General features: G+C 46.1%; 1 protein-coding gene across 4 annotated transcripts in view; it reads left to right on the top strand.

Moving 5' to 3' along the window:
* LOC123754693 (uncharacterized) overlaps positions 1–26,622 on the top strand; it is a 236,908-nt gene that overhangs the window by 104,609 nt on the left and 105,677 nt on the right. For all 4 annotated transcript variants that reach the window (XM_069326276.1, XM_069326275.1, XM_069326274.1 and 1 more), the window contains exon 8: positions 11,189–11,316. In XM_069326276.1, coding sequence (XP_069182377.1) covers positions 11,189–11,316 — 128 coding nt within the window. The remainder of the gene's footprint in view (positions 1–11,188; positions 11,317–26,622) is intronic.

Here is a 26,622-nt window from a genome sequence, read left to right as displayed (position 1 = left end):
ACTGAAATTCTTTATAAAGAATTCAAGTGCGTTTACCAGTGCCTCCTGCCTAGTGACAAACTGAGGCACAGTCGCCGTACCACCACGCGCTAGGTCGGCCATACACGTATCAATAAACTACATTACCCGAGGCAAAGTTCGTAACCCGATTCGAAGTTTACGAAGAAATTGGGCTCCTAATCCAAAAAGTTCATGAAGGGGGGTCTTCATAAACCCTGGTGTCAGTGTATGGGTCAATTTATCGCGGAAAAGGAGGTTTTGAGGCTGTGACGTAAAAGCTGGAAATAGGTTATTCCGGCAGGTGATATGTCAATCACATAAATAAAAAAAATGAGTGAAAAAAGTAAACAAGACTGCTTCTGACCTCTTTACTGTGTGAGAGCTACGGGTGAAAATTCAAAAGAATGAAACCTTTAAACATTTAATATAACAAAATTACTTTAATAACAAATAAAACAAATCCCATATCCACTTGGCGTTATCACAATATAAAATACAAAGGAAAGATAAACATGTGATAGTTATGTTAATGGCAAAAGAGAGGTGTAAAAAATATAATATACAGTAGCTGTATGCATCTACTGTCTCCTGGGAAGGATACAGTATATGTTACTGCTTGAGAGCACGAAGATTATTCTGAGGACTGGCTGATTGATTGACGAAGATTAAGCCATCCAAATGGTGGCACGGACATGAATAGCCCGTATGTGGATGCCCTTTTGAGCCATTACCAGTATCAATAGATGATACTGGAGATCTGTGGAGGTGCGACTGCACCCTGTGTGACGGGAGATGTCTCTCGTGAAAGAGGACTGGCCATCGGTGAGCTGCTTATATATGCGGCCCAGCCTAGTGTAGATGGCGCTGATGTGCAGGTAACTATCGCCGGCAGTCTTAAACAAGCGGTTAGGCTGGTTGACCGGCGAGAGGAGTTTGCCCCAGACAGCAGGTGTCCAGATGTCTCGGGTACTAAAGTGTAATTACCTAAGTGTAGTTACAGGGTGAGAGCTACGCTCGTGGTGTCCCGTCTTCTCACGTGTGGGAAGACGTGAGCCCCCCGTGTGGGGGGAGGGTGGTGTCTTGTCTAGACACGGGCTTCTGAGCCCATATTGCTGTTGTCATTGATGTTGATTTCTTAAACTGGAGCATGCAGATATGTTGGTGAATAGGTGGTAAAGGAATAGGCAGGATCTACTGCCAAAGCAGGAGATTACCATAACAAGGCAAGGATATGGGAAATATTCGAGATGTGCTTAAAATCTCTTTACAGATAGGTTCTCTTGGTAACTGCCCTTCATATGACAGGTCGAGATTAAAATTTCGCTCACTGAAATGAGCCCATAGGGCATGGGAAACATTAGGGTATGAATGGGAACTCTTTAATATGGCTCCAATCATATTTTTGATGATTTTTGTAGATAGGGGCAACATTAGAAGAAAGAGTTAGGGGCCTTGGGAAAACCATTGAGCACATTTAAAACCAAATTCTAAGTTTCATTTTGAGGTTTCCTAGTTTTCATTCACAAATATGGGCTATCTGGTGCAATCTCTGGTTGTAACGAATCCCTCACTGCATTGAATTGGGGTTGGTCGAAAAGAGTTCGCTGAATTGAGGGTGCACTGTACAAAGAAAATTTAATATATTCAGTGTACTCATTTTACAGCTTCATGCGGAATATGTAGTGCTAGGCTGAGCTCTGATCACTAGTTACGAGATTATTACACTACCAGGCAACTATGGCTAAACTACAAGAGATAGCGATTTTGTACTGTACTTGGATTTATGTGCTCTCTGGGTACTAATTAACAATACCAAAAGAACAAATACTGCTTTTGGAACACTTTTTCTGCACACAGCCAGAATGTCACAATAAGTGCAGTGCAGCACAGTGGTAATTATTAATATAATCACAGTGGTAAATGGTTAATCAGTTCTGGTGCTTATAGAAAGCCACCTGAAAAAACTGACTAACCTGTTAGAGAGGGAGGGAGTTGGGGAGTCACCAGGATTCATCCAGAAAGAAGAGTTTCATTACATTCAATGCTGCATTTCTGAAGGGGCTGCCTCCAGGTTTTCCCTAAAACTAACCAACAACAGAGAAAAAAATGGAACTTGCCAGGGAGAAGGAAAGGTGGCATGCACTAAGATGGAGAAGAGAATCTAGCCCAGAAGATACAGCCCAAGGCAACAAAGGACCAAATGGGACCAGGAACATTAACCAATATTTGGGCCACAAGAACCTTGTTACATGCAACGGAACTGATCTGTTGATCTCAAAAAAAAAAAACAAAAAAAAAAACAGAGGAAGCGGGCAAGAGAGGAGCTGCAAAGGGTGGGTGGGGTCCTAAGCTGTCGGTCCTGAAAGCAGCGTGATATACGGATCCGAAGAAACTGGAATAATGCTCCGAGCCAAACTCTGCACAGCAAAAACAATGCAGGTAAATTTGAGGCTTTTGCACAACTGCTTGACTAACCTGCGAGTCACCCAGGGTTGATCCAACTGCAGCCAGTGACGAACCAGCAGATGGCATAAAGCCATCTGATACAGTGAAAGACATAGGGTCCCAGTAGTACAGTCGCATTCGTTCTCGACGCTCAATCGAGAAATCCGGGTTCGAATCCCGGGCAGGACAGAAATGGTTAGGCACATTTCCTTTCACCTAATGCTTCTGTTCACCTAGCAGTAGATCGGTATCATAAATGACCTGTCCCAACTAGAGTACAGGGACACCATCATCGTCCAATTTGCTGACGATGTAACAGAAGTAATCACATCTAACCCAAGCAGCCAAACACGCGATGGTAACCCGTAAGGCGAACGTAGAACTTGCCAGGACTGCTGACTGGGAAATAAAATGGAGGATCACCACTAACCCAAACAAGATCCAAATAAGCACTGTCAGATGTATGGCCTTCTCAATCGAAGATGTGGGGTGAAATGGATCAGGGGTGAACCCATAGCCATCTCAAACTCAAATACAGTGCTTGGTTACAACTTCAACAGGCTACTCGACTCCACCCAGTACGTCTCCCAGAAGACAGTGATGGCTAGGGGTTCCCTGTCGAGGCTCTTCCGCTTCAGGCAAGCCCCATCCCACATCAAGCTCCACCTGTACAGAATGATAATAAGGCCTAGCCTAGAGTACCCTTACGTCCCCCTGAGCCTTACCAATAAAACCAACATGCTGAAGATCCAACGGGTCCAAAATAAAGCAGTTCTCTTTGCTGCGGGCCTGTCGCTGACGGACAGGGTAAGAACAGACTAAATCCATGAGACCCTCAACATGATGCCAATGAAAACCAAACTCAGCTACATGGCCAGAAGGCAGCTGTACCACATGAAGCACATGTATGTCCCAGACCCCGAAGAACCCCACAGAGCAGTAAACGCCACCAGTGACTACGAGATCCATGAACCGCCACACAGGACCAGAAGAATTACTCTCCAACAAAAAGTGATCAGGCACATCCATGATCAGGCCTTCCCAAGACCTCAAATACTAAGTGGTCTACCAGATGACCCAGATGAGTGGCCCATCCTGAAGTCGATTTATACCTAATAAAGAATTATATAAAAATAAATATATATATAATATATATATATATATATATATATATATATATATATATATATATATATATATAATATATATTTTCAGTTGCATATTGTCCTGGGGACCATTCAGGCTTGTTCGCATATAATATATATATATATATATATAACTATATATATATAATAATATATATATATATATATATATTGTTCATATATATATATATATATATATAATATATATATATATATATATATATATATATATATATATATATATATATATATGTCGTACCTAGTAGCCAGAACTCACTTCTCAGCCTACTATGCAAGGCCCGATTTGCCTAATAAGCCAAGTTTTCATGAATTAATGTTTTTTCGTCTACCTAACCTACCTAACCTAACCTAACCTAGCTTTTTTTGGCTACCTAACCTAACCTTACCTATATATATAGGTTAGGTTAGGTTAGGTAGGGTTGGTTAGGTTCGGTCATATATCTACGTTAATTTTAACTCCAATAAAAAAACATTGACCTCATACATAGTGAAAAGGGTAGCTTTATCATTTCATAAGAAAAAAATTATAGTAAATATATTAATTCAGGAAAACTTGGCTTATTAGGCAAATCGGGCCTTGAATAGTAGGCTGAGAAGTGAGTTCTGGCTATTAGGTACGACATATATATATATATAATATATAATATATAAAAATAAACAAAAATTTTTTTGTTCTACCAAAAGAGTAACTACCCTGGTGTTGGTGTTGCTAAGAATAATCTCGTGTAGCTAAAGGGCTTCCAGACACCAGCTAGGACACAATCACTAGCCACCCATCCAATGTACTGACAATCCAACATGCAACACACCCAAACTAACGACACACACACACATGCCAACCCATGGGGAACAGGCCACCGAACTTTCAAACCACCTCCTCTCTCTACACCCACATCCTTTTCCAGAATTTCACCTCCCCATCCCTCTACCTCCCCCATCCTTTCCAAACCCTTTGGACATCAAAGCGAAAGGTAGGTCGGTACTCAGGAGTTAGTCGGTTTGTTGTGGGGTTGCATCTTGGGCGGAGTCGGTAATTCGACCTTGTAGGGGGGGGACCTCGATATAAGCCTAACGTGTATGAATACACTCTGGTTTCCTGTCCGTCGACGCAGTGGATTATATACTGTACAGCTGTATATAAATAATTATATAAGCTGACCAAGAGTCCCAAACAAGGCCCAGTCAAGCCCAAACCTGGATCGGAACCAACTGGGGTTTCTGCCAGTTTGCCGGAAACCTGAACCTGGCAAGCTGGGAAAGAACCCAAACCTTGGCTAGCTGACGTGCAAACAGACGGGCGAGTCCAAACCTGCCAATCATGGAGGTGGACCATTACATGAACCCCCTGGAAAGTGCAGCCAAGTGACACTCACACATGCAAGCCCAGTAAACACACACTGGGAGCCAGATTCAAACCAAGAGTGAATCATTTAAGTGATTCCAAAAATTCTTTAATCAGCACTTACAGCTCCACTACACAAGGGAGGTAGCAAAGCTTTGGCAAAAAGTTACATGCCAGTTGCACTAACATTGCACATACAGTAATAAAACTTTTTGAAAGTGTGATTACAAATCAAGTCTACAGTTTTATAGACAACAGTGAACTTCACAATCCAGGTCAACGTGGATTTAGAGTGGTTAGATCCTATCCTTTTCAATCACTCAACGATTCTAATAAAATCGTGGAAGTATTAGAAGAAAAACAAAATGCAGATTTTTTTATACACACTTTGCAAAGGCATAGGGAAGGATGCGAAGTAAAAGACCCTCTGGAGAGGTAAGCAAGGTCCAAGAAAGGTTGAAGATCACACATAGACAATCCTCAGCCCCAGAAGCCTTGGAGGACTGAAAGGTGTTCTAAGGAGTAGGCTTGGAAAGGTGAGGGCTGTTAGGAAGGTGATTGCCCTTATGAAACCCCTGATAAGATTAGAAGGCTCAAGTGCCTATACCTATACTGTCGGTGAGGATGGGGCTACCCCCCAGAGAAAGACAAGCTAAACCTTTTGCCGACTCAAAAACTCTTGGATGCTTTGAGGCCTGAATCAGGGAAGGGGCAAGACCAGAAGCAGGGTGAATCACAACTGCAGGGAAATGAAGAGGAGGTAAGGACTTAGTCCAGGTGGAGGTCACTAATGGCTCCATTGGTGACTCTTATCATCTGCCTCTTAACACTTTTGTGCACTGGGCACGCGAGCCCCGCACTACCCCAGGTGGGTTTCAGCGTTTCACGGGAGCGCGTATACTCTTTTCAACTTTGTCACCTCAATTCTAGTCCAAGGTTTTTCACTTTGGTATCATTGTGTTCGCAATAGAATTCTCTACAGGACTAAAGGCATATAAAGTCCAAAAGCCCGGAGTACCATCCGCAACAGAGAAAGTGAGAGCGTGTTACCCAGGAGCGAGCAAGAGCGATAAAATGTGTACACTTTTTTCACTTTGGTCACTTCAATTCTCATCCTAGGTCTTTCATTTTGGTATCATTGTTTTTGCAATAGAATTCCCTACAGAAGTGTATGCAAATATAAAGTCCAAAAGCCCAGCATACCACCCATAGCAAGCAGAGAATGTAATGGAGTGTTACCCCGGTGGGCACTAATAAAATGGGTATATTTTTTTTTTCAACTTTGTTACCTCAATTCTGATCCTAGGTGTTTCATTTTGATATCAATGTATTCGTAATGAAATTCCCTACAGGGGTATATGCATGTAATGTCCAAAACCACGGCATGCCCCTCCCGAAGCCGCCGCCGCCAACGCAATGCTGCGTCGTTACCGGACCACTATGTATAGTGTTAAATACCATAGGGGGCTAACTCCAGGGTATCCAACAGATTACAATGCTGCGAGCACCTAACCTTATCCTCCTAGCTTGCAAAACAGCAGCTGCCAGAAATCTTCTACACTGGATGCCCTTATGACATAAGGGTCATAATATTGGTGAAGCTAGGCGCAATAAGGACCTAATACAAAGGTCGGATGCAATTGATAGAGCACCTATGAGGATGATACAGCAAGTGTATCCAGTTGTAGCTCTGAGTGCCACCCTGGCCCACCTATGCTATCTCCAATTTACTTAGATGATACACAGATGATTCGTTTTCTGCATTCAGTGATGATGCATCTGATAAAAGTAGCATAGATGAACAGTGTTAGGGGTTTCCATGGTGGTGTTTTCCATAGATATTTTCAAGAATAACTGAATCTCTTCTTGGCTGACAGACACTCTTTGAAGCTGGCTGAATCTCTTCCAGACAGACGGATACTCTTTGAGGCTGGCTGAATATCTTCCTGTGTGGGACCTTAAAAATTGATCTTTTCCTGTAATTTTTTCAAGACTACCTTACGTTTTACAAGCTTGGCTACATATAAATAAATTAATATACAAATTTGATATCAATTTATCAAATAATATTGAATAATATAATTTATTATTGAATAATATTACTCCTAAAAGACCAGTGAAAAACAAATCAGGGACGTTGAAATAAATATATAAAAATATATTTGTGGCAACTCCTGCCCTATGCCTGGCCATCCACTATGGGGCAACTGCTCCAAGAATGCTCATGAATTGTTGCGTCATCGTGAAATTTCCTCACTCCACCATGGCCAAAGTAAGTCGGTGTTTTCTGGGGGGTAGCGCTGTCGGCTTCCTGGAGCTATCCAGGCTGAATGGATATGTATAACTTTCTGGCATCAGTCAGTGTGCTTAAAGTTCTTGCCTACCAGGGACCACGAGCCAGAACCTGTACCCCTCAGAGGCACAAGGAGCAATGACCTATAGAAAACACCTGTGGTTGGGAGCATTCTATGTCTGCCATCGACCGTGTCTGGCGCCCAGAAAGGTAGGCGCCCTGAAACAAACCCCTATTCTGGTGAAACTATTGCTGCTGAAAGCTGAACGAGTGGACAGAACTCCCCAAACAAAAATTAGCAAACGAACATGACGTCATCATATTGCCGCGCCGCTGTCTGCGCAAACCCCCTCTCCCCGGGAGGGGGAAAGGGGGGGAGCCCCAGACCCTCATTTGAAGGAGCATATCTCCCTCATTTAGCTTGATATCGGTAAACCAGTCAAGTCTTACTATAAGCGGGGCAGATACGATTTTTCTTCAGTGACTAGCTTCAGTTAAACTAAATTAGAAATTAACTCTGATCTCGGCAGTTATTGAGTCCATGTCATTACTAACATGGTACGATAGTCAATGCATCGTCATTATTTCCTTCACTCCTTATCACATCCATTTGACTCTAATCTCAGGTAGTGCTATAACAAGGATTTTGTGGTCTAATGTGAATTTTTAGTCATTAATGAAGACTATAATTTTGTGTGAGAATATAACCCAGTGGGATTCTTAATTAACAATACAACATAAAGTAAGCAAATTAAATAGTAGAAGAGTTACAAAGTGTCATATAATAATTGTACTTGATTGTTTTGTGCTGTTGCAGTTCAACTCTAGATTACAGTATTGTACTAGTATTAGCTTAAACTTGCATCCAAAGATTGGAATTAGAATACTCCTAGTTTTTATGCTCAAGTTAATGGCACTTCAGTTTTCTAGGATAGTAACAAGTGTACTGATGTTGACGAGGAAAATTAAGGAAAGATATCGATTTGATTTAAATATTTGTTTGTGTTATTAATCTATAGTTTGTTGTTTGTAGTTATTTTGAACATGTGGAAAATAAAAGTAATTTGAATCATTCAAATGTACAATATTAAATATTTATTTGTATGAGAGTTGAGTATTGTTAGTTTTATGGTGTTCATATATTGTCTGTGCCATTAATGAAGTATGTTTTTTCTGACCTGCAGGACTGTGCCGTAAGTAGTGTGCTCTGCCTTTGTGTTTGAACGACGTAGATTGATGTGTGTGTGTGTGTGGTAATTGATGAGAGCTGCTGATGGCTAGTATAGATTGATCAGTGTTTATCCTTGGAAGCAGAGATGAACAGTATCAGAAATGCTTTATTTTTGTTTTGCATGAGTACTTTGATTTTAGAATGGCTTACTGAATGCTTCATAAATTTTTTTTTTTTTTTTTAAAGGTAGCCTTTGTATTCAATATTTTTATGTTCTAAAGTAGTATGTTATATTTTTGTAGGGGGGGGGAGGGGCCCCAAATGTTCCCTGAAGCTATCCCACTGATATAGTGCTATCCCATTTGGGGACATCAGTCACAGGTCTTGTTGCCAACCGGGGACCTGAGCCAGAACCTGGCCCCCCTCGGAGAGGCACAGAGAGCAATGTCCTATGAATACTTTACATTTAAAGTACAGTATGTCATACCTGATATTGACCAGGAAAGGCATCTGGAAAGGTAGGTGAATCAAAACAGACCATTGTCATTTTGAAAATTGCAAGCTATGTCCTCAAAAGAGCCCCCCCCCCTCCCCCACCAAAAAAAAAGAAACTAGCATTACATCCAACTAGCCCCCCCCCCCCTCCCCCTTCCTGACCCAGGTGAGCCGGTAACCCACCAATTCAATTCTGGAATAATGAAAACTGCCGACCGAACAAAGGAAGGGTGTCATGGAGCCTCCGGGACTCGCCCAGTAATTGGTTTCATAACATTTAACGCTTGTTTTCTATGAGGAACCCCATTAGCTCCCTAAGCTAACCACCCCACAGAAAAGGCAAACAGGGACTTACCAGGAAGGCTGCAGCACTGCAGGTCTCAAAGCGGGAGGAGACAGATGGCCATGACAGGCAACCCCAAAGTCACACAAGGCTGCAGAGGAACTGGGAAGTACACGAGATATCTGGCAGCCAAAACCCTGTTCAACCTCCAAAACCCACGTGTCCAAATATCATCCCAAGTCATATTGCCAAAGACAGCCGAAAGAGTGCCATACTTCCTAACATCACGGGCGCGAGGGTAGAGCGCAAGCTTGCTAGACTTAATGACTGCTGACAACCTGAGAAACACGAGCCCTGGAACAGGGAATTAGGGAAATTGGATCAACCCAGAGAATATTCACCGACACAGAACCTGTGACCCGCAAGTAGCGGCATAAAACAGCTACCAGACACAGAATGTGGTGCACCTCCGGCCTGACCAATCAAGCCTCCATAACCAACGGACTCCTTTGGAAGCCCGCCGTCTCATTCTTTGCCAGAAAAGGAGGATACAGCTGTAAATGAACAAAACAACCACCAGGACCACCAGAACAAAACTCCCGGTGCAAGAGAAGAGAAAGAAGCTCCCCAACCTGACCTCCAGAGGCCAAGCCCAACAAAAACAATTCCTTCCAAAACCAATCATGAACCTGAAAGGGCTATCACAAACTGAGGAGAAGAATGAAAAGAAAGAACCTAGTCCAATGACCAAGACAGCTCAGGCGGTGAATGAGCAGGGCAGAGGTGAATGAATGCACGAGAAAGCTTACAAAACAAACCGAAAGTGACAGTGGGGGAAAGAGAGGCGCATTGGCCTGTTCTGCCAGCCCCATATTTGGGTAATGTCCCTGGTCCTAGTTTGTCATGTGTTACCTTGGGCTATGTCTCCCAGCAGAAAGTCTTCTCTTTGTCCTAATACATGTCACTTCTCATCCCTGGTAAATCCCAATTTTGTTCCCTGTGGATATCTTCAGGGATCCACTGGGGGTTTCTCCAGAAACTCAGTAATGAAATGCCCCCTTTCTGGATGAGTCCCGTTGGCTTCGTGACTCCCTCCCTCCCTCCCTCCCTCCCCTCCCTGCCTGGTTAGTCAGTTCATCAGTGGACTGTTCATCTTCCAGAACTGAGCAAGGAAGATAACTAATTCTGGATGTCTCTTTCACACTAATTTTGAATCTCTCTTCTTTTGGCTATATCATGGCTTAGGTCTTTGTTATCCCTCCAGTTGTCTGTAAAGCTTAACTAAATTTCTGGATGCTTTCCCAGAGTGGTGGGGAATTGTCACTTACTCTATGCCTCTGTGAGAGGCCAGGTAGGTGCCTGGTAGGCCAGGTAGGTGCCTGGTAGGCCAGGAAGGTGCCTGGTAGGCCAGGTAGGTGCCTGGTAGGCCAGGTAGGTGCCTGGTAGGCCAGGTAGGTGCCTGGTAGGCCAGGTAGGTGCCTGGTAGGCCAGGTAGGTGCCTGGTAGGCCATAGAGAACTCCAACATCTCATTGTGACCCATTTGCATGGAGCAATCTCAGTGAGATGGCTTGAAGGAACCATCTGACCCCCATCCAGAAGCATTTCATTATATTTAATGCTGGGTTTATTGTTATCAATATATTGATAATTGCATGTTCTGTCAATTACCCTAGAAAGACAATTTGTATTGACAATTTGTAATATAAAAATTATCATAGTACCCCACTGAAATATTATTGTCATATTTAATGTATATCTGTAAATAATGAGCAGGACAAAGCTATATTTTCTCCTTAAAAAGAATGTAAACTGTAATATCAAAGTAAAAATGCTGTGGTTGTATGGTTTTTTGGAGGTTTCCTTTGTATTCATCTGAAGTATATTATTCAGAAAGAATCACGTATGTCTTGGCATTAAGATTTACATTTGGAAGGGTGGGATTAACTGAATTGTTAGTTTTGTATTTCTAACATTAAGATGTGGTTCTTCCAGGTACTGAACGAGGCTTGGAAAGGGTCGAACCTATAATTAAGTTTCATGCTGGTTCCACACTTCTTCACTGGGCAGCAGCTAAGGGTTATGATGACCTGGTCGCTGATCTTCTGGCTCGAGGGCTCACAGTAAGTCAAACATCATTGTGTTACTGTGTATTATCACATTTGTGTACTATTTAAAGTAAGGTTCTCATGTTTCAATAATGATTTAAGTGTAATTACCCAAGTGTAGTTACAGGATGAGAGCTACGCTCGTGGTGTTCCATTTTCCCAGCACTGTTATATAGTGCATTGAAACTACTCATGTTTTTGGCCTCCACCGCCTTCTCTCTCAACTTGTTCCAACCATCTACCACTCTTTTTGTGAAAGTCTTATATTTCTTTGGCAGTTTTGTTTAGCTTAAATCTAAGACCACCTGTTCTTGAAGTTCCATGTTTCAAGAATTCTTCCTTATCAGTTTCATCAATTCCTGTTACTATTTTGTATTTAGTCATCATGTTGTCTACTTTTCTTCTATCTTCTAGCTTTGGCATATTTAAAATGCCTCTAACCTTTCCTTGTAGCTCTTGTCTTTCAGTTCTAGAAGCCATTTTGTTGCATGTTTTTGCACCTTTTGCAGTTTGCTGGTGTGTTTCTCAAGATATGGGCACCATACATTCACTGCAAATTCCAACTTTGGTCTCATAAAGGTTGTTGACAATTTCTTCAGTATTTCACCCTCCCTATATTTAAAAGGAATTGTGAATATACACGTGGAAGATACTGGAGGGCCAGGTACCAAATCTACACAGTAAAATAACAACATACTGGAGTGAATGATTTGGAAGAAAATGCATAATAAAACCATAGAAGGGCAGGGGTGCCATAGGCACAATCAGAGAACACTGTATAAACATCACAGGTCCACGGTTGTTTAACATCCTCCCAGCGAGTATAAGAAATATTGCCGGAACAACCGGAGACATTTTCAAGATAAAACTTGAGTTTTTTTCTAAAAGGAAGGCCAGACCAACTGGGCTGTGTTGGGTGTGTGGGCCTGCGGGCCGCTCCAAGCAACAGCCTGGTGGACCAAGCTTTCACAAGTCAAGCCTGACTTGACTCGCACTGGGCTTGGGGGAGTAGAAGAACTCCCAGAACCCCATCAAGCAGGTATCTGAAATTGGAGAACAAATCATAGGCTCCTTGCACAATGTTCCTTATATGGTCCTCAGGTGACAATTTTCTATCCGGAACCATCCCTAGATCTTTATCAGAATTTTGTTTAAAGCCTTTTCACATAATTTTGTAGGTTTTGTGTGATCTACTTTCTCCTATTTTACATTCCATGGCATGGCATTTATTCCCATTAAATGGATGTGTATGGAGCACTACATTTGCCAAGTGGTGTTCCATACACTTATTTTATCCAGGTCTTCTTGAAAGGCATGCCAATCATCTAAGTTTCTTATCTTCCCAAGTATCTTTGCATCATCAGCAAACATGTTCATATAATTCTGTATTCCATCTGGTAGATCACTTATTGGTCATTCCATGTGAATTAACCAATGTCCTCCCACTCGACCCTTTCTAAATCTAATGGAATTTTGTAATAAAGTAGCCCTAGACCCCAAATGAAAATGTGCAAAATATTAGAGCTCAATCTGCTTTGGTTCTTGAATAACAGGTCCATATTGAATGGGCTCTTGTCCCGTTAATGCGTAAATACCACAAAAATTACCAACTTTGACTCTTTGTTAAATCACAATTAGTGCCCAGAGAGGTGTGTAATTTGGCATACCAGGGCATCTTTTGGTGCAGAATACAGCAGTGTAATCAAAAATGTAGTTTGGGTAGCCATTTAGTTACCAATCCATGCTAATATCACTGCCAATATATCTCAATATGCATCATTCCCAATTTGGTTTTGAGTGACACCATTCAATAGAGCAGATTTTTCTGTACAAGAGTAACTTTTATTTAGATTGGGATCTGAATTCCTAGTTCAGCCACAGGACTGAAAATGACACTTTTATGTGCGAGGCGTACATATATTGTAGGCTATTGCAGGCTGTCAAATCCAGAGCATGGCAATTTGCAGAAGGCAAATTTATTCATTATTAGTGTAATCTTTGCTTTGGTCCGTGGTGGCAGAGCTACTACCAATCTAAAACATTGGCAACCCCATCGCCTAGGGGCCACGCTCGATAGCCAGGCAAGGCTTGCCACGGGCGGGCCACACACTCGCAGGTTCCCAAGCCTGTTAGTTGGGTGTCTGACAGGTTCCCAAGCCTGTTAGTTGGGTGTCTGACAGGTTCCCAAGCCTGTTAGTTGGGTGTCTGACAGGTTCCCAAGCCTGTTAGTTGGGTGTCTGACAGGTTCCCAAGTCTGTTAGTTGGGTGTCTGACAGGTTCCCAAGCCTGTTAGTTGGGTGTCTGACAGGTTCCCAAGCCTGTTAGTTGGGTGTCTGACAGGTTCCCAAGCCTCATGTGGAGTCTTATCCTAGGATTATCCTCTGCAGTAGCTACTGTGATTGGTCGCAAATCTTTTCGCTTTACATGGCATTTCTTCTTGAAGGGATTGCAGCAAATTTTTGCAAAAATTCATATTTCGTCAACAGCAAAGCTTCATGATGGAGGCATACTTGAGATTCTCCATCCCAGTTCAGTTCACTTCACTTTGCTATCAGTTTTTGATCTTCTGCACTATACTGTTTTAGAAACTTCAAGCCTTTGTTGGGAGTGTAGGTTGTCAAGTGACATTCAGAAGAGCCACGCTCATGGCTAGCAATAACACATGGCAGTAAACCAATGGAATCCTGATTCATGACGTATCCGTAATCGAATTCAATTGAAATTATTTAACTAACTGAATACAATAATTTCAAGTGAGACCTCTAATAAATTAATATTAATATTGCTTTTTATTTATTTGTGTATTTATTGCAAGTAAATACACAAATAAGTAAACGACAATGTTTGACCTGTTGACACGATACTACAAAGATGTAAAGATAAATATAGAACAGGAACCAAAAATAGCACTGATTGTTTAATAATAATTCTGAATCCCACCCAAAAATGTTCAACCCAATGAAGCTTAAAATTTTTCCAATCAGTTTGGATATCAATTTGCTAGCTGTCATGATCACTGCACAAAGAAGATGGAGAATCATAATTTGATTTTCTAGGGGGAGCCCCGTCGGCTCCCCGGAGCTATCCAGGCTGAATGGATATGTATAACTTTCTGGCATCAGTCAAAGTGCTAGGAGTTCTAGCCTACCGGGGACCACGAGCCAGAACCTGGCCCCCTCAGAGAGGCACGAGGAGCAATGGCCTATAGAAACCCCCTTGTGATTGGGAGCATTCTGTCTGCCATCGACCTGGACAGGCACCCAGAAAAGTAGGCGCCCCAAAACAAACCCCTATTCTGGTGAAAATATTGCTACCGAAAGCCGATCGAGTGGACAGAACTCCCCAAACAAAATTATCAAACTAGCATTATGTCATCACGTCGTTGCGCCACCGTCTGCGCAACCCCCCCCCCCCCTTCCCGAGAGGGGGAAGGGGAAGCCCCAGACCTTCCACGCCGGCGATCCAACTGGCAGTTCTTGGCTGATGGTATTACTGGCTGGTCAAGTGCCTCTGGCTCCAGTTTTTGGTTCAGTTCTGTGCCTTGTGGTGTGGACTGTCTCTACCGGTGGGGTGTGAGCCAGGAGTAAGATTCCACGGTACTCAGGCTGCATGTGCCTAGGGCTATCTTCCCTAGGTACCCTGTAAGTACTGCCCTTGGGGCTTGGGGCCACCTTCCACAAGTCACCTTGGGTTCTACCTCCGCTGTGTCCTTTACTGCTCGGTACTGGGCCGCCCTTGGAGTCGGCTGGGGTTTTGTTCCCCTGGTTTGTCTCTGGGTAGGTGGTAGTTTTCGTCACTGGTAGGGGCACGGGGTACTGCACAGCTAGTTTTCACCATTAACAGCGGCCGGCTCTGTTCCGCCTGGGTACGTTGTCCTCTTGGGGGGTTTTTCTTTTGTTTTTGTTTTTGCCTTGTGGGGGTCTGCTTTTACTATGGTTCCCCTTTCCTGTTTTAGGTGAATTTCTTTCGAATTCTTCTGTTGGCGGTACTCCCCGCTTGGCCCCCGTGAGTGGACACGTCCCGGGGGTTCAGCTTTAGCAGTTTGTTGATAGATTTGGGCGCCGGTTCGCGGTACCCTGCCTGGGCTTCCCTTAGCGTGTACCAAAGGCTAAGGGCCCTGGGAAACCCCACGGGGGCTCCGTGGTCCTCTAGGTGTGACCCCGGAGTCCCCCTCGCATCCTGCGAGTTTGTCGGTTGATCTGCCCCCTTGTCTCAGGGTGACACTCACCGGTTGTGCCTCCGCCATGCTGCCTGTTGGGTCATTGTTCTTGTGACCCGGAGTCGTCCAATGTTTGTTGTCGGTACGCGCTCTCCTTCACCTAGGCCACTGGTCTTGATAATCTGGGGCAGGCGGCTGCGGCATTGCTTGCTGGGTATGTGTTGCTGCAACGCTCTTGGTTTGCGGCCCCGGATGCCTCGAGGCTGCCTCGTTTTGGTGGATGGGGTCTGGACTTGGGGGTGGGGGTCGCTTCGGCTCTGGCTCCTTCCGCTTCTTGTTCCTCCCCTTCTGTTCTACTCACTTCCTCCCTTGCTTCCTGCTCCGAACCATAGGAGGGTTTCGGGGTTGGGGCGGGGTCTGGTTGAGTTGAGACTCGGGCGGTCTCGGGGGTTTTCCTATTCCGGGGTGGCGGCGGAGGCATTCGAGTCGGTTCCTCCTGTCGTGCAGTATGGGTCTGACCAGTGGGCTCCCTTCATTAGTGTTTGCACGGCTGCCCCGGCTTTTCCTTGTTAAACTGAGGCTTTGGGGGTGCGGCTCGGCCCTGGGTCAAGCCGTAGAGGTTCCCGGGGTTAGGGAGGGGTTACCTGGGGGGCCTCGGCCCCGTTTGCCCATCTTGGGTCCTTGTACCTTTGGTGTGGGGCTGGCAGTTCCTCAGAGTGGGGTTGTTCCTTCCCTCTGTGTTCCTGTTGTTTTCGAGTATACCCCTCCCCGGGTTCGGTTCCATGTTCCTTCGGGTTCGTCGGTCCCGTCATTCCTGGGGGTGGGTTTCACCTCCTTTTCCTTACCCTTTTCGCTCCTATGTCGCAATGCTGTTCACAAAGTAAAAAAAAAAAAAAAAAAAAAAAAAGTGTTCAGGTAAGGTACATCCATACAAGGTGTGAAACAAACATTGAGGGATTTCTATATTGACCTAGTACATAGTGCCTAAACCGCTTCGTATCGTTGGCCCTGCATGTTCCTTGGTCTGGGGTGCTTGTCGTGGTTCTCGTTGGTTCGCGAGTCTCTTCGTACCTTCCAATATTATTGGAACGTCTGTTGATTTTCAATGTGGTTCCCATCGGGTCTTTTGTCGGACTTGTTGGTTCCCTTCCATCATCTGTTTTCTTTCGCTTCGTTTTCGCCTTTTGTTTTCGCGTCGTCTCTACTTCCAGTTTCGGCGTTCTTTGTCTTCGTTCCGCACGGCTTCCTGGTGTTTGTACGATGTCTGTTCGTTGTGTACGAGCCACGCCTCCCGGTGGACTGGTGGTGCGTTTCGTACCTCGTGTGCTGGGGCCGCGGTGTGCGTTTTGTTTAAGGGCGGTATGCTCGTGTGTTCGCGCTGTTTCTCGTGGTTTTCTCCGGCTTCTTGCTCGTTTCTCCCTCCAGTCGTGGCCCTCTGGATGCTGAGGGTGTTTTGGATTTATATCTGGGGTGTCACTTTGTTCTTCCTCTGTACTGCTTCGTCTTCTACAGGGCGCGCACCTCTGGCCGTCTTTCTCCTTCGACCTCGCATTTTATTCAGGTTAGGGTACATCCTGTGCCTACTGGAGGCCTGGTCGACGACCGGGCCGCGGGGACACTAAGCCCCGGAAGCACCTCAAGGTAGGTACTGCCTCGAGTATGCATGGCTTTCGGGCACACCTTTAGCACTGCTCCTGGTGTGTTACTTGGCTCGCCTGTGTTGTGGCACGGTCGTGCGTCTGCTCTGCAGGTGAGGTTGCCTTGTCTGGCGCTTCTGTCGGCCAGGTGCTGGTTCTCACTTTTGGTGGGGTGCTTGCCTAGTGGTGCTTGCGGGGGTTGAGCTCCGGCTCTTGGGCCCCGCCTCTACTGTCAGTTGACGGTTGCGCAGTTTCCTGAGCCTTCTGGGCTCTGTCTTCTTGTTTGCTCCTGTGGGTGGTGTCTGCCTCCTCCACATGGCATTTTGGTGCTTTTGGCTTCCTTTCCCTCTGCCATTAATCGAGTTCTTTTTAGTGTCTGTGGCTCCTTTGGGTGCTCACTACCTCCTGTGTCCCCTTGTGCGTACCTGCATACGAACATAAGTACAGTGGCCCTGTGGAGGGCCACGAGGCAGCTACTACTTTAAATTAAATTTTGCTCCGAGGGGCGAGTTTATTGGGCAGCGCCACTCATCTTGTGAGTGGACACACCGCCATAGCAGCATGTACAACACTCCCCAATAGGATGGAAGCCCGCTGGGTTGTTCATCCTGTCACTTGTACCGAGACACAGCTGGGACTTGCTTAACTGTCTCAAGTGAACAGCTCCTTAAACAAGAAGTTTAACATACATTCCCACTCACTTACATGTCCAACCCGCCCTTGCACCAATAGTGGGGCCTCACCACCACGTTACGTGGTACTTGGTTCCACACATCACTGGGACTGTTACTGTGCCGGTCATTCCTCCGGTCTTTCCTGATTCTGAGCTTATCCCTTTTGTGCCCATTGTTTCGTGCCCACAATGTGCCGCACGGGTGGCATGTGCCACTATCCCAGTTTCTATTGTTTCCTGGAGATTGGTCAATAAACACAAACACTAGGAACTACTTATCTTTTTTTGCATATACAGTAGTTGTGGGTGATCGTTGGCGGGCAATGGTGCGAGTTGGGTGCACCGAGTGTCGGTACAGTGTCTCGCATGTCTGTTCTAGACCACACTTGCCGGTAGACTAGTTATTATTCGCTACTCTGCTGGTTATATGCTTGGGCGCCGCCTCAGTTCCCCACAGGTTGGCAGGACTTTTTGTTGGACGTACGGAACGGTTTGAGTTCCGTCGTTGGTACTTTGTAGAGCTTTGCTTCTCTAGTTAGGCTCATGTGTTTGGAGCGTGTATCTTCTTGGGATACTCTACTCCCTCCGCCACCCTTGTTCACTGTTCCATCCTTGTTTACTCTTCCCCGCTGGGCGGGATTGCGTCGATGGCTCCTGACTGGGGTGTTTGGTGTAGTGTTTGGTCACCTTGCATATGTCTTTAGTGCCTTTTGTCCATCTGTTGTCCTGTGGGGCTCTGCCCCACATTTCGGTGCTTTTGTTTTCGTTGTAGACCCCTGGGTCTTTTCCCTGTCTGGACACTTTCCTTGCCTATCTTTGGTACCTAACTGCACCCTGCTGTCCGTAAGGTCCCTCAGGTATGTACGCGCTCCTCTACACATTTTGTGGTTGGTTGTGTGCATTACTTCCCGGCCGCTCCTTGGGCCGTATTCGTGGTTTTCCTTACCTAATTCAGTTTTTCCTCTCCCCTTGCTACACTTTTTTGTGTATGAGTCAGTGCTTCTTGATTATCCTGGTTGGTTCTCCGGTGGACCTCTGTCCATGTTCCACGTCCTGCTTTTGGACTTCTCCGGTGTTCCGTTGTGGTACCAAGTTCCTGCGATTTCTGTGTAGTTTTCTGCAGGCTTCGGGTTGCGCTGTCTGTGAGGGGGGGTGTGGACTTTTCGGTTTGCCGCTCCTGCCTTCTGGGTTCCTTTTCTTGGAACCGGGTTTGCTGGGTTCCGGGCCTGGTGTCGGTTTTTCTTTGTTCCTTTTCCGGACCGAGTGTGTTTGTTTTCCTGCGGTTCACGTCCTCAGTAGTTCTCCTCTTGGATGCCTCGGGGATGCGTGTATCATTCTTCCCTGCTGGAGCTGGTTCTGTTGCTCCTTTGGGTTGCGGGGTCGCTGTTTTTAGATTCGCGTTTTGCGCTTTCGATCGTGGTGTTCAATTCTCGTCGTTTGTGTCGGCACAGGTGGGTTCGTTATTGGTCGCCCACCTGCATGTTTCGTCTAGGGGGCGGTGTTTGGTTTTCCTATCACTTGCGTAGGGTCCTTCGGTCTTTGATAGGATTGGTTTGTCTTCCCTTCGGGGTTGTTCTGGGACCGTTGTCTGGGATTGCCCTGTCACCTCATGTTGGGTGGTGCTGGCAGAGCCGCTCCTGCTTACGTTCAGTGTTGTGGTTCCTTCTGCTCCATTCCATTCCACTTGCTGTCCTGGGCGTTGTTCCCCTCTGGCCTGCTCTTGAGTTTTGGGGCCGTCCTGGTCGTTGGCCTGGGTGGTCTTTTTCTTCACGTTTTGGTCTTTGTTTTGTCTCTGGTTTTGGTTGTTCAGTTAGGACGTGTGGTATCCGCCTCCCAGTTCCTTCCCTGTTTTACTTATCTTTTGGTAAGGTAGCTCCGGGGAGCCGACGGGGCTCCCCCCAGAAAACCAGCGTTGAATGTAATGAAACGCCATTTTCTGGGTGAGTCCCGGAGGCTCCCCGGCATCCCTCCCTCCGGTCGGCGGCGTTTTTCGCGTATTTTGACATCCAGCCTAAGAACTGCCAGTTGGATCGCCGGCATGGAGGGTCTGGGGCTTCCCCTTCCCCCTCTCAGGTTGCACAGACGGTGGCGCGGCGACGTGATGACGTCATGCTAGTTTGATAATTTTGTTTGGGGAGGTCTGTCCACTCGTTCGGCTTTCGGTAGCAATATTTTCACCAGAATAGGGGTTTGTTTTGGGGCGCCTACCTTTCTGGGTGCCTGTCCCGGTCAATGGCAGACATAGAATGCTCCCAATCACAAGGGGGTTTCTATAGGCCATTGCTCCTCGTGCCTCTCTGAGGGGGGCCAGGTTCTGGCTCGTGGTCCCCGGTAGGCAAGAACTCCTTGCACTTTGACTGATGCCAGAAAGTTATACATATCCATTCAGCCTGGATAGCTCCGGGGAGCCTCCGGGACTCACCCAGAAAATGGCGTTTCATTACATTCAACGCTGGTTTTTTCGATATTGCACCTAGGTATGTCCATTTCAGAGTCCTCTGGCTGAACTAGGAATTCAAATCCCAACCTAAATAAAAGTTAATCATGTACAGAAAAGTCTGCTCTATCCAATGGTGTCATTCAAAACGAAATTGGAAGTGATGCATATTGAGATAATTTGCCTTGAAAGTTGTCTAGTTTTGCACATAAATTTTTTTTGGCCAACTTTCAAGTGGGCCACCTCTGGACATATGGATAGAACAGAGTTGCTATTGCATCACTGCATAATATTGTGCTTATTATACATCGTTGCAAAAGATCATGGCGTTTAGTGCTTTTGCTGATGAGTAAGTGGTCTCCAAATTGGGGTCCAAATTTCTTGCAACAAAATTTGGCAGTAATTTTAACATGGATGGATAGCTGAATGGTCACATATACTGCTTTTTCGATTACACTTTGTTATTCTACACCAAAAGTTGTCCTGGTATGTCAAATTTCACACTCCTACAGGCAATAGAAGTGATTTAACAAAGAGTCAAAGTTGGTCATTTTTGTGATACTTACGCATTAACGGGACAAGAGCCCATTGAATATGGACCTGTTATTTAAGAACCAAAGCTCTAATATTTTGCAGTGTGTCATTTGGGGTCTAGGGCTATCTTACTACAAAATTTCATGGCATTTGGAGAGGGTCGAGTGGGAGCCATAGGTGACTTTTTGGTGATTTGAGATGGAATGACCCTGAAGGCAGTTCTTATGTTGGCCAATCTCGTACAAACCTGTGGTACTCAAATTGTGACATTTCTCCAGTCCAATACATTGCCTCTGATTACTGCTCTTATTTTCCTGTCAAAAAACTTTTCATCAATGTTAGATGCCTCCCTGTCACTCCTCCAATACATATGTTCCAGTTCCTAGAATCTCTTATGTGGAACTCTGTTGAAAGCCTATTCTTTGGAGAGCCCCTTCAGCTCCCCCAGAGCTGTACCGGGCTGATGTGTATATATATATTAGACCATGGCAACAGTCAATCAAAGAACTTCTAGGCCTACCGGGGACCAGAGCCAGAACCTGGCCCCCTCAAGAGAGGCAGGAGGAGCAATGGCCTAAAGACACCCCTGTGTCATTGGAAGCAATCTTTGTCTGCCATCTACCAGGTAGGAATTTCAAAACAAACTGCTGCTGGTCAAAAATTGCAAACCGAAAGCTGAACTAGCAAACAGAACTCCCCAATCAAAAACAAGGAAACAAACATGACGTCACCACAACCGCCATACATCTGTTTGTGCAATCTCCCCCCCCCCCCCCAGGAAGAGGACTGGGGGGGGGGGGTCCCAGACTTCCACGCCGGCAACTCTGCTCAGTTCGTGAGGCTGTTGTGACAGCCGATCGCTCTGGCTCCACTCTTTGCGCAGTGCTGCAGTGCAGTGTTGTTGCTCTTGTGTTGGTGGTGTGTGAGCCAGGAGTAACTCAAGAGTACTGGGGATGCATGCACCTAGGGCTACCTTCCCAAGGTGCCCCATAAGTACTGCCTTTGTGGCTTCAGGGTTATCTTCCACGAGCCATTCAGGAGCAGCTACCTCCGTGTGGTTCTGTCGCTGCTCGGTGATTGCCCGCCCTTGGGGGTTCAGCTGGGGAGGTTCGTACTCCTGTTTTTCCTTGGGTAGGAGGTAGTTTTGTTGCTGGCGGGGGTGCGAGGTACTGTGCAGCTGTCTGATATGCGCATAGCGACCGGTTCTGTTCACCTGGAGATGTTGAGCTTTTGAAGGCTTTTTCTTTTGTTTTTGTTTCAATTTGCCTGGTGGGGGTCTGCCTGGTATGGCGGTAGGACCACTTGTATAATTTTGGTGGCCCTCCACTAGATCCTCGTGCTTGCACACATCGTAGGGGTTCAGCTCTTAGTTGTTTACTTGGTAGCTCTGGGATAACCAGTTAGCAATTCCTTGCCTGGGCTTCCCTTAGCAGTCAGCCTAAGGGCCCTGGAAACCCCCTTTGGGCTCAGTGGTCCAATCTAGGAGACCTCTGAGTCCCACCTCGCCTTGTGCGAGTTTGAAGGTTGCTCTGTCCCTTTGTCTCAGGGTGACACTCATAATCTGCCTCCGCCTTGCTGCCTGTTAGGGTCAGTGATACCTATGACCCGGAGTCCTGCGAGTGGTGTTCTTTACTTGTACTCCATTCACCCAGTCCACAGAGACAGATATTTGGGTGCAGGCAACTTTAGCGTTACATGTGAGGCAGGGAACAGCTCCTGCGACATGATGACAGAAGAATTAGGATAACAAGAGCACTGTCTAGTGATGACGAATATGGGGAACCAATCACAGCCCAAGAAATAAGGGGCGCTATGAAAAAGGGTAAAAGTACAGCACCTGGTGAAGATGGCGTCACCTACGACATACTCAATGCACTGTGTGAAGTGTCTGGGAATCCACTACTCCACCTGTTTAACAAGTCATTCCTAAGTGGAGTGTTGCCCACACAATGGAAACACGCAATAATTATTCCCATACCGAAGCCTAATGACCCTGGTAATTACAGACCTATCAGCCTCGTGTCATGCACTTGCAAGATGCTTGAAAGGATCATCCTAAACCGACTGTTGCACAAAATAGGCAGGTTAGGGGAGGGGGTCAATGGATTTGTTAAAGGACGGAGCACAGCAAATTGTATAGTTAATTACTTGGCTAATGACACGGCTAGGTACTCTGTATTTGTTGACATCAAAGGAGCCTTCGACAAAGCACAGGGGATTGCGATCCTGGACGAGCTTGCATGCATGGGTGTCAAGGGGAGACTCATGAAATGGGTTGAAGACTACCTCACAGGAAGGAAAGCCAAGGTTTGCTTCAATGGAGCAGTCTCCAGAACAATGAATATGGAACTCGGGACCCCCCAAGGCGGAGTTTTAAGCCCTACACTATTCAATGTACTTATGAACGCCATTGCAAATATTGATTTTCCGGAAGGAACACAACAAGTGGGATATGCAGATGATGTTCTAATACAAGCTCCCACCTTGGGAAAAATAGAACAGTGCATTGAACTCGTCGGAAGGAAATGTATTGAGCTCGGTTTCACTCTCTCCACAAACAAGACGAAGGCATACTCCCATCACAAGCGGAGAGCAAATGAAGAACTGCAAATTAATGGTGTAACACATGAATGGGTTGACCACTATCGGTACCTTGGCGTCACTGTCGGCTCTAACAAGGGAAAGAAAGAGGAGCTCAATCAACTCATAGGAACATGCAAAAGTCGACTCAGGGCACTGAAAGCTATGACCTGGAATGGACATGGAGCCTCTATTGCCGTGCTCAAAATGATGTACACAGCCTATGTGCGCTCCGTCATAGACTATGCCGCACCAGTACTGTGCACCTATTCCCAAAGCGATATGAAAAGGCTTGAAAGCATTCAAAATGAAGCCATGACAATCATTCTTGGAGTCCCAAGAACTGCCAAAACGTCTAATCTACGAGAGGAGTTGTCCCTTCCCAGTGTTAAAAGCAGAATTCAGGAGCTGAATGCTAAGCTTGCAATTAGGATAGCCAGAGATCCCCATTACAATGATATTGCCAAGAAAAAACTGAGCTCTGTGCTACTTTCAGGGGGAAACAGGAGAAGCAAAAAATGGCATCACAGAGCAGTCTGCTACCTTGAAGAGCTTCACCTGCTTGAGCAAGCCCGTGAGCTCCTGCCTGTAGAGAGGTTACCTCCCTGGGAGGATGACTCATGCAAGATCATCATCAATGAAATGGCAATGAAAAAATCCAACATGATACCACAAGAAATGAGGCACAAGTATCTCGAGGACATTTATAAAGAAGCCGGAGATGAACTAGATCAAATCTACACTGACGGGTCATCTAATCCTATCAATGGCAGGGCTGGTGCAGCATACACGGTAATCAAGGATAATACCTTCCAACGCAGAAATGAAGAAAAAGCACGTATTGAGAACTATGTCTCTTCAACGCAAGCAGAGCTAACTGCCATTGTTATGGCGTTAAGGTTTCTTGAACGGAACACTAATGGTGCAGTGATTTGCACCGATTCAAAAGCAGCACTGCAAAGCCTAAGTAAAAATCAGGCAGAAAATCTTGCAATAGTTGCTGAAATCAAGAGAGCTGTGAGAGTACTTACCAATCAGGGAAGAGTCATCAAGTTTCTGTGGATCCCCTCCCATGTTGGAATATGTGGAAATGAACGAGCAGATGTGCTGGCTGCTGAAGGCGCTGAAGGAGACCATATTGAATACTTCATACCCAAGACTCAACTACAAATTAGAGGTATTATCAGGCAACATCACCGTGACAAGGTAACTGAGGAAAGGAGGATAGAAGCACAAACCAGTGAATCTGTATGATGGTACAACATGGTTGCAGCTGGCAATCCCAATCAGTATGGCCGAAGAGGAGGACGACGAGGGAGAGAATCTGTAATAGCGAGAATCCGTCTTGGCTACAAATATCCATGGAGATTTGGAATGGAAACAACAGTTGATCAGCGAAGTTGCAGAATCTGTGGTGAGAGTGATGGACACCGCCTTGACCACTATCAACGTGAATGTGAACACCTGAGAGACATTAGGAATAACTGTAGAATAATAAACCCCACATTGTTTGAGTTAGGAAAACACTATTTGTCAAATATTGATACTGTTCTAAAAGATTTCCCCATTTTGCACCCGCAAGATAATGTAAGCTTTTAAGGGTTGATAAATGTTAATCTTCTTGTTTGAGGAGCTGTTCACTTGAGACAGTTAAGCAAGTCCCAGCTGTGTCTGGGTACAAGTGACAGGATGAACAACCCAGCGGGTTTTCTTCCTATTGGGGAGTGTTGTACATTCTGCTATGGCGGTATGTTCACTCACAAGATGAGTGGCGCTGCCCAATAAACTCGCCCCTCGGGGCAAAATTTAAAAATTTAAAAAATGTGAGGTTTAGGTAGTAGCAACATTCGAGGTTGGTTGCCTTTCCGGATGCCCCGCAGCTGCCCTGCTGAATTATACTGGTAGTGAGACTCGGGCAGCTTTAGGGCTTGCCCCTTCCGGATCGGCAGTAGAGGCATTCATGCCTGGTCCTCCTGCTTGCCGCTGAAGGGGGGCCAGCGGGCCCCCTTCATCTCTGCTTTTCTGGTGGACTCTGCTTTTTCTTCCAAAGGCAGAGGGTTTGGAGGACGGTTCAGCCCCGGGTCGTGAAGAGGAGAATTCCGGGGCTGGGGAGGAGTTGACTTGGGGGGGGGCCTGGGCCCCACTTGTCCCTGCTTGGGTGTTTGGTACCCTTGGTGCTGAGCTTGTTGTTACAGGAGGAGGGGTTTTCCTATTCTCCCTGTACGATTTTGTTATGAGTTCGACTCCTCCCCAGGTTCGGTTCTGGGTTACCTTGGGTTCCTCGGTTCCCTCCTTCTGGAGGTTTTTGGCTTCCCGCATCCCACCGAGGAAGGTGTGGGAGGCCCTTGCGGCTTCCTCCTGTGAGACCCGAATTACACCTCGATAATGAAGCCTTCTTCTTTTGAGTTTGGCTCCTCTTTTCCTTATTGGGTGCGTTACAAGGTGCCGGAGTTTTCTTGTCTGGCAGATTGCCTTTTCTTCTTTGGAGGGCTTGGTATTCGTCCTGTCGGAATGCGCACTTGAATGGCGAGAGTTGCCTACGGTCATTCAGGTTTTCCTGGGGGGAGGGGCGAGTTGGAGCACCTCAAGGTGTGCTAGTTTGCTCCTGTCCTTCCTTATGTTGTCGGCCAGGTGCGGCTTCATGTGCAGGTTCCCTCCCTTTCGGCATCCTTGGTGGCTGAGGATTTGTGCGCTTGTGGGCACTTGACTTCGGTCTTGCGCTTCTTTTCCCTGCTGGAGCTGTCTTCGGACTGGCTTGTGGTGGGTGTGGACGAGTTGGGTTCCAGGCCAGTGTCCAGTGTGCTTGCTTCAGCAGCTCGGGCGCCGGCTGCCTTAGTGAAATTGTGTGTGCCATTTCTGAGGGAGGCGGTGTCTGTTCTTCGCTTCTCGCCCCTCATGCTGACAGGCTGTGCTCGTCCAATTTTTGGAATCGTCATGGGCCCTGGCTCTTAGATTTTCATCCCCTCTCTAGTGGGAGCCCCGTCAGCTCCCCAGAGCTTTATAGGCTGATATGCTAATGTTAGACTTTGGCATCAATCATGTATATGGAGTTCTGTGGTCCTACCGGGGATCACGAGCCAGAACCTGGCCCCCTCAGATGAGGCAAGGGGAGCAATGGCCCATAGAAACCCCTGTGTGGTTGGAAGCATTCTATGTCTGCCATCGACTGGGTCAGGCACACAGAAAGGTAAGCGTCCCAAAACAAACCCGTATTCTGGTGAAAATTGCTACCAAAAGCCGAACAAGGGGATAGAACGAACATGACGCCACACGTCGCCGTGCCGCTGTCTGCACAGCTCCC

This window comes from Procambarus clarkii, chromosome 18 (genome assembly GCF_040958095.1).
Source record: "Procambarus clarkii isolate CNS0578487 chromosome 18, FALCON_Pclarkii_2.0, whole genome shotgun sequence".
Classification (NCBI taxonomy): domain Eukaryota; kingdom Metazoa; phylum Arthropoda; class Malacostraca; order Decapoda; family Cambaridae; genus Procambarus; species Procambarus clarkii.
This window is presented reverse-complemented; position numbering and strand designations above follow the sequence as displayed.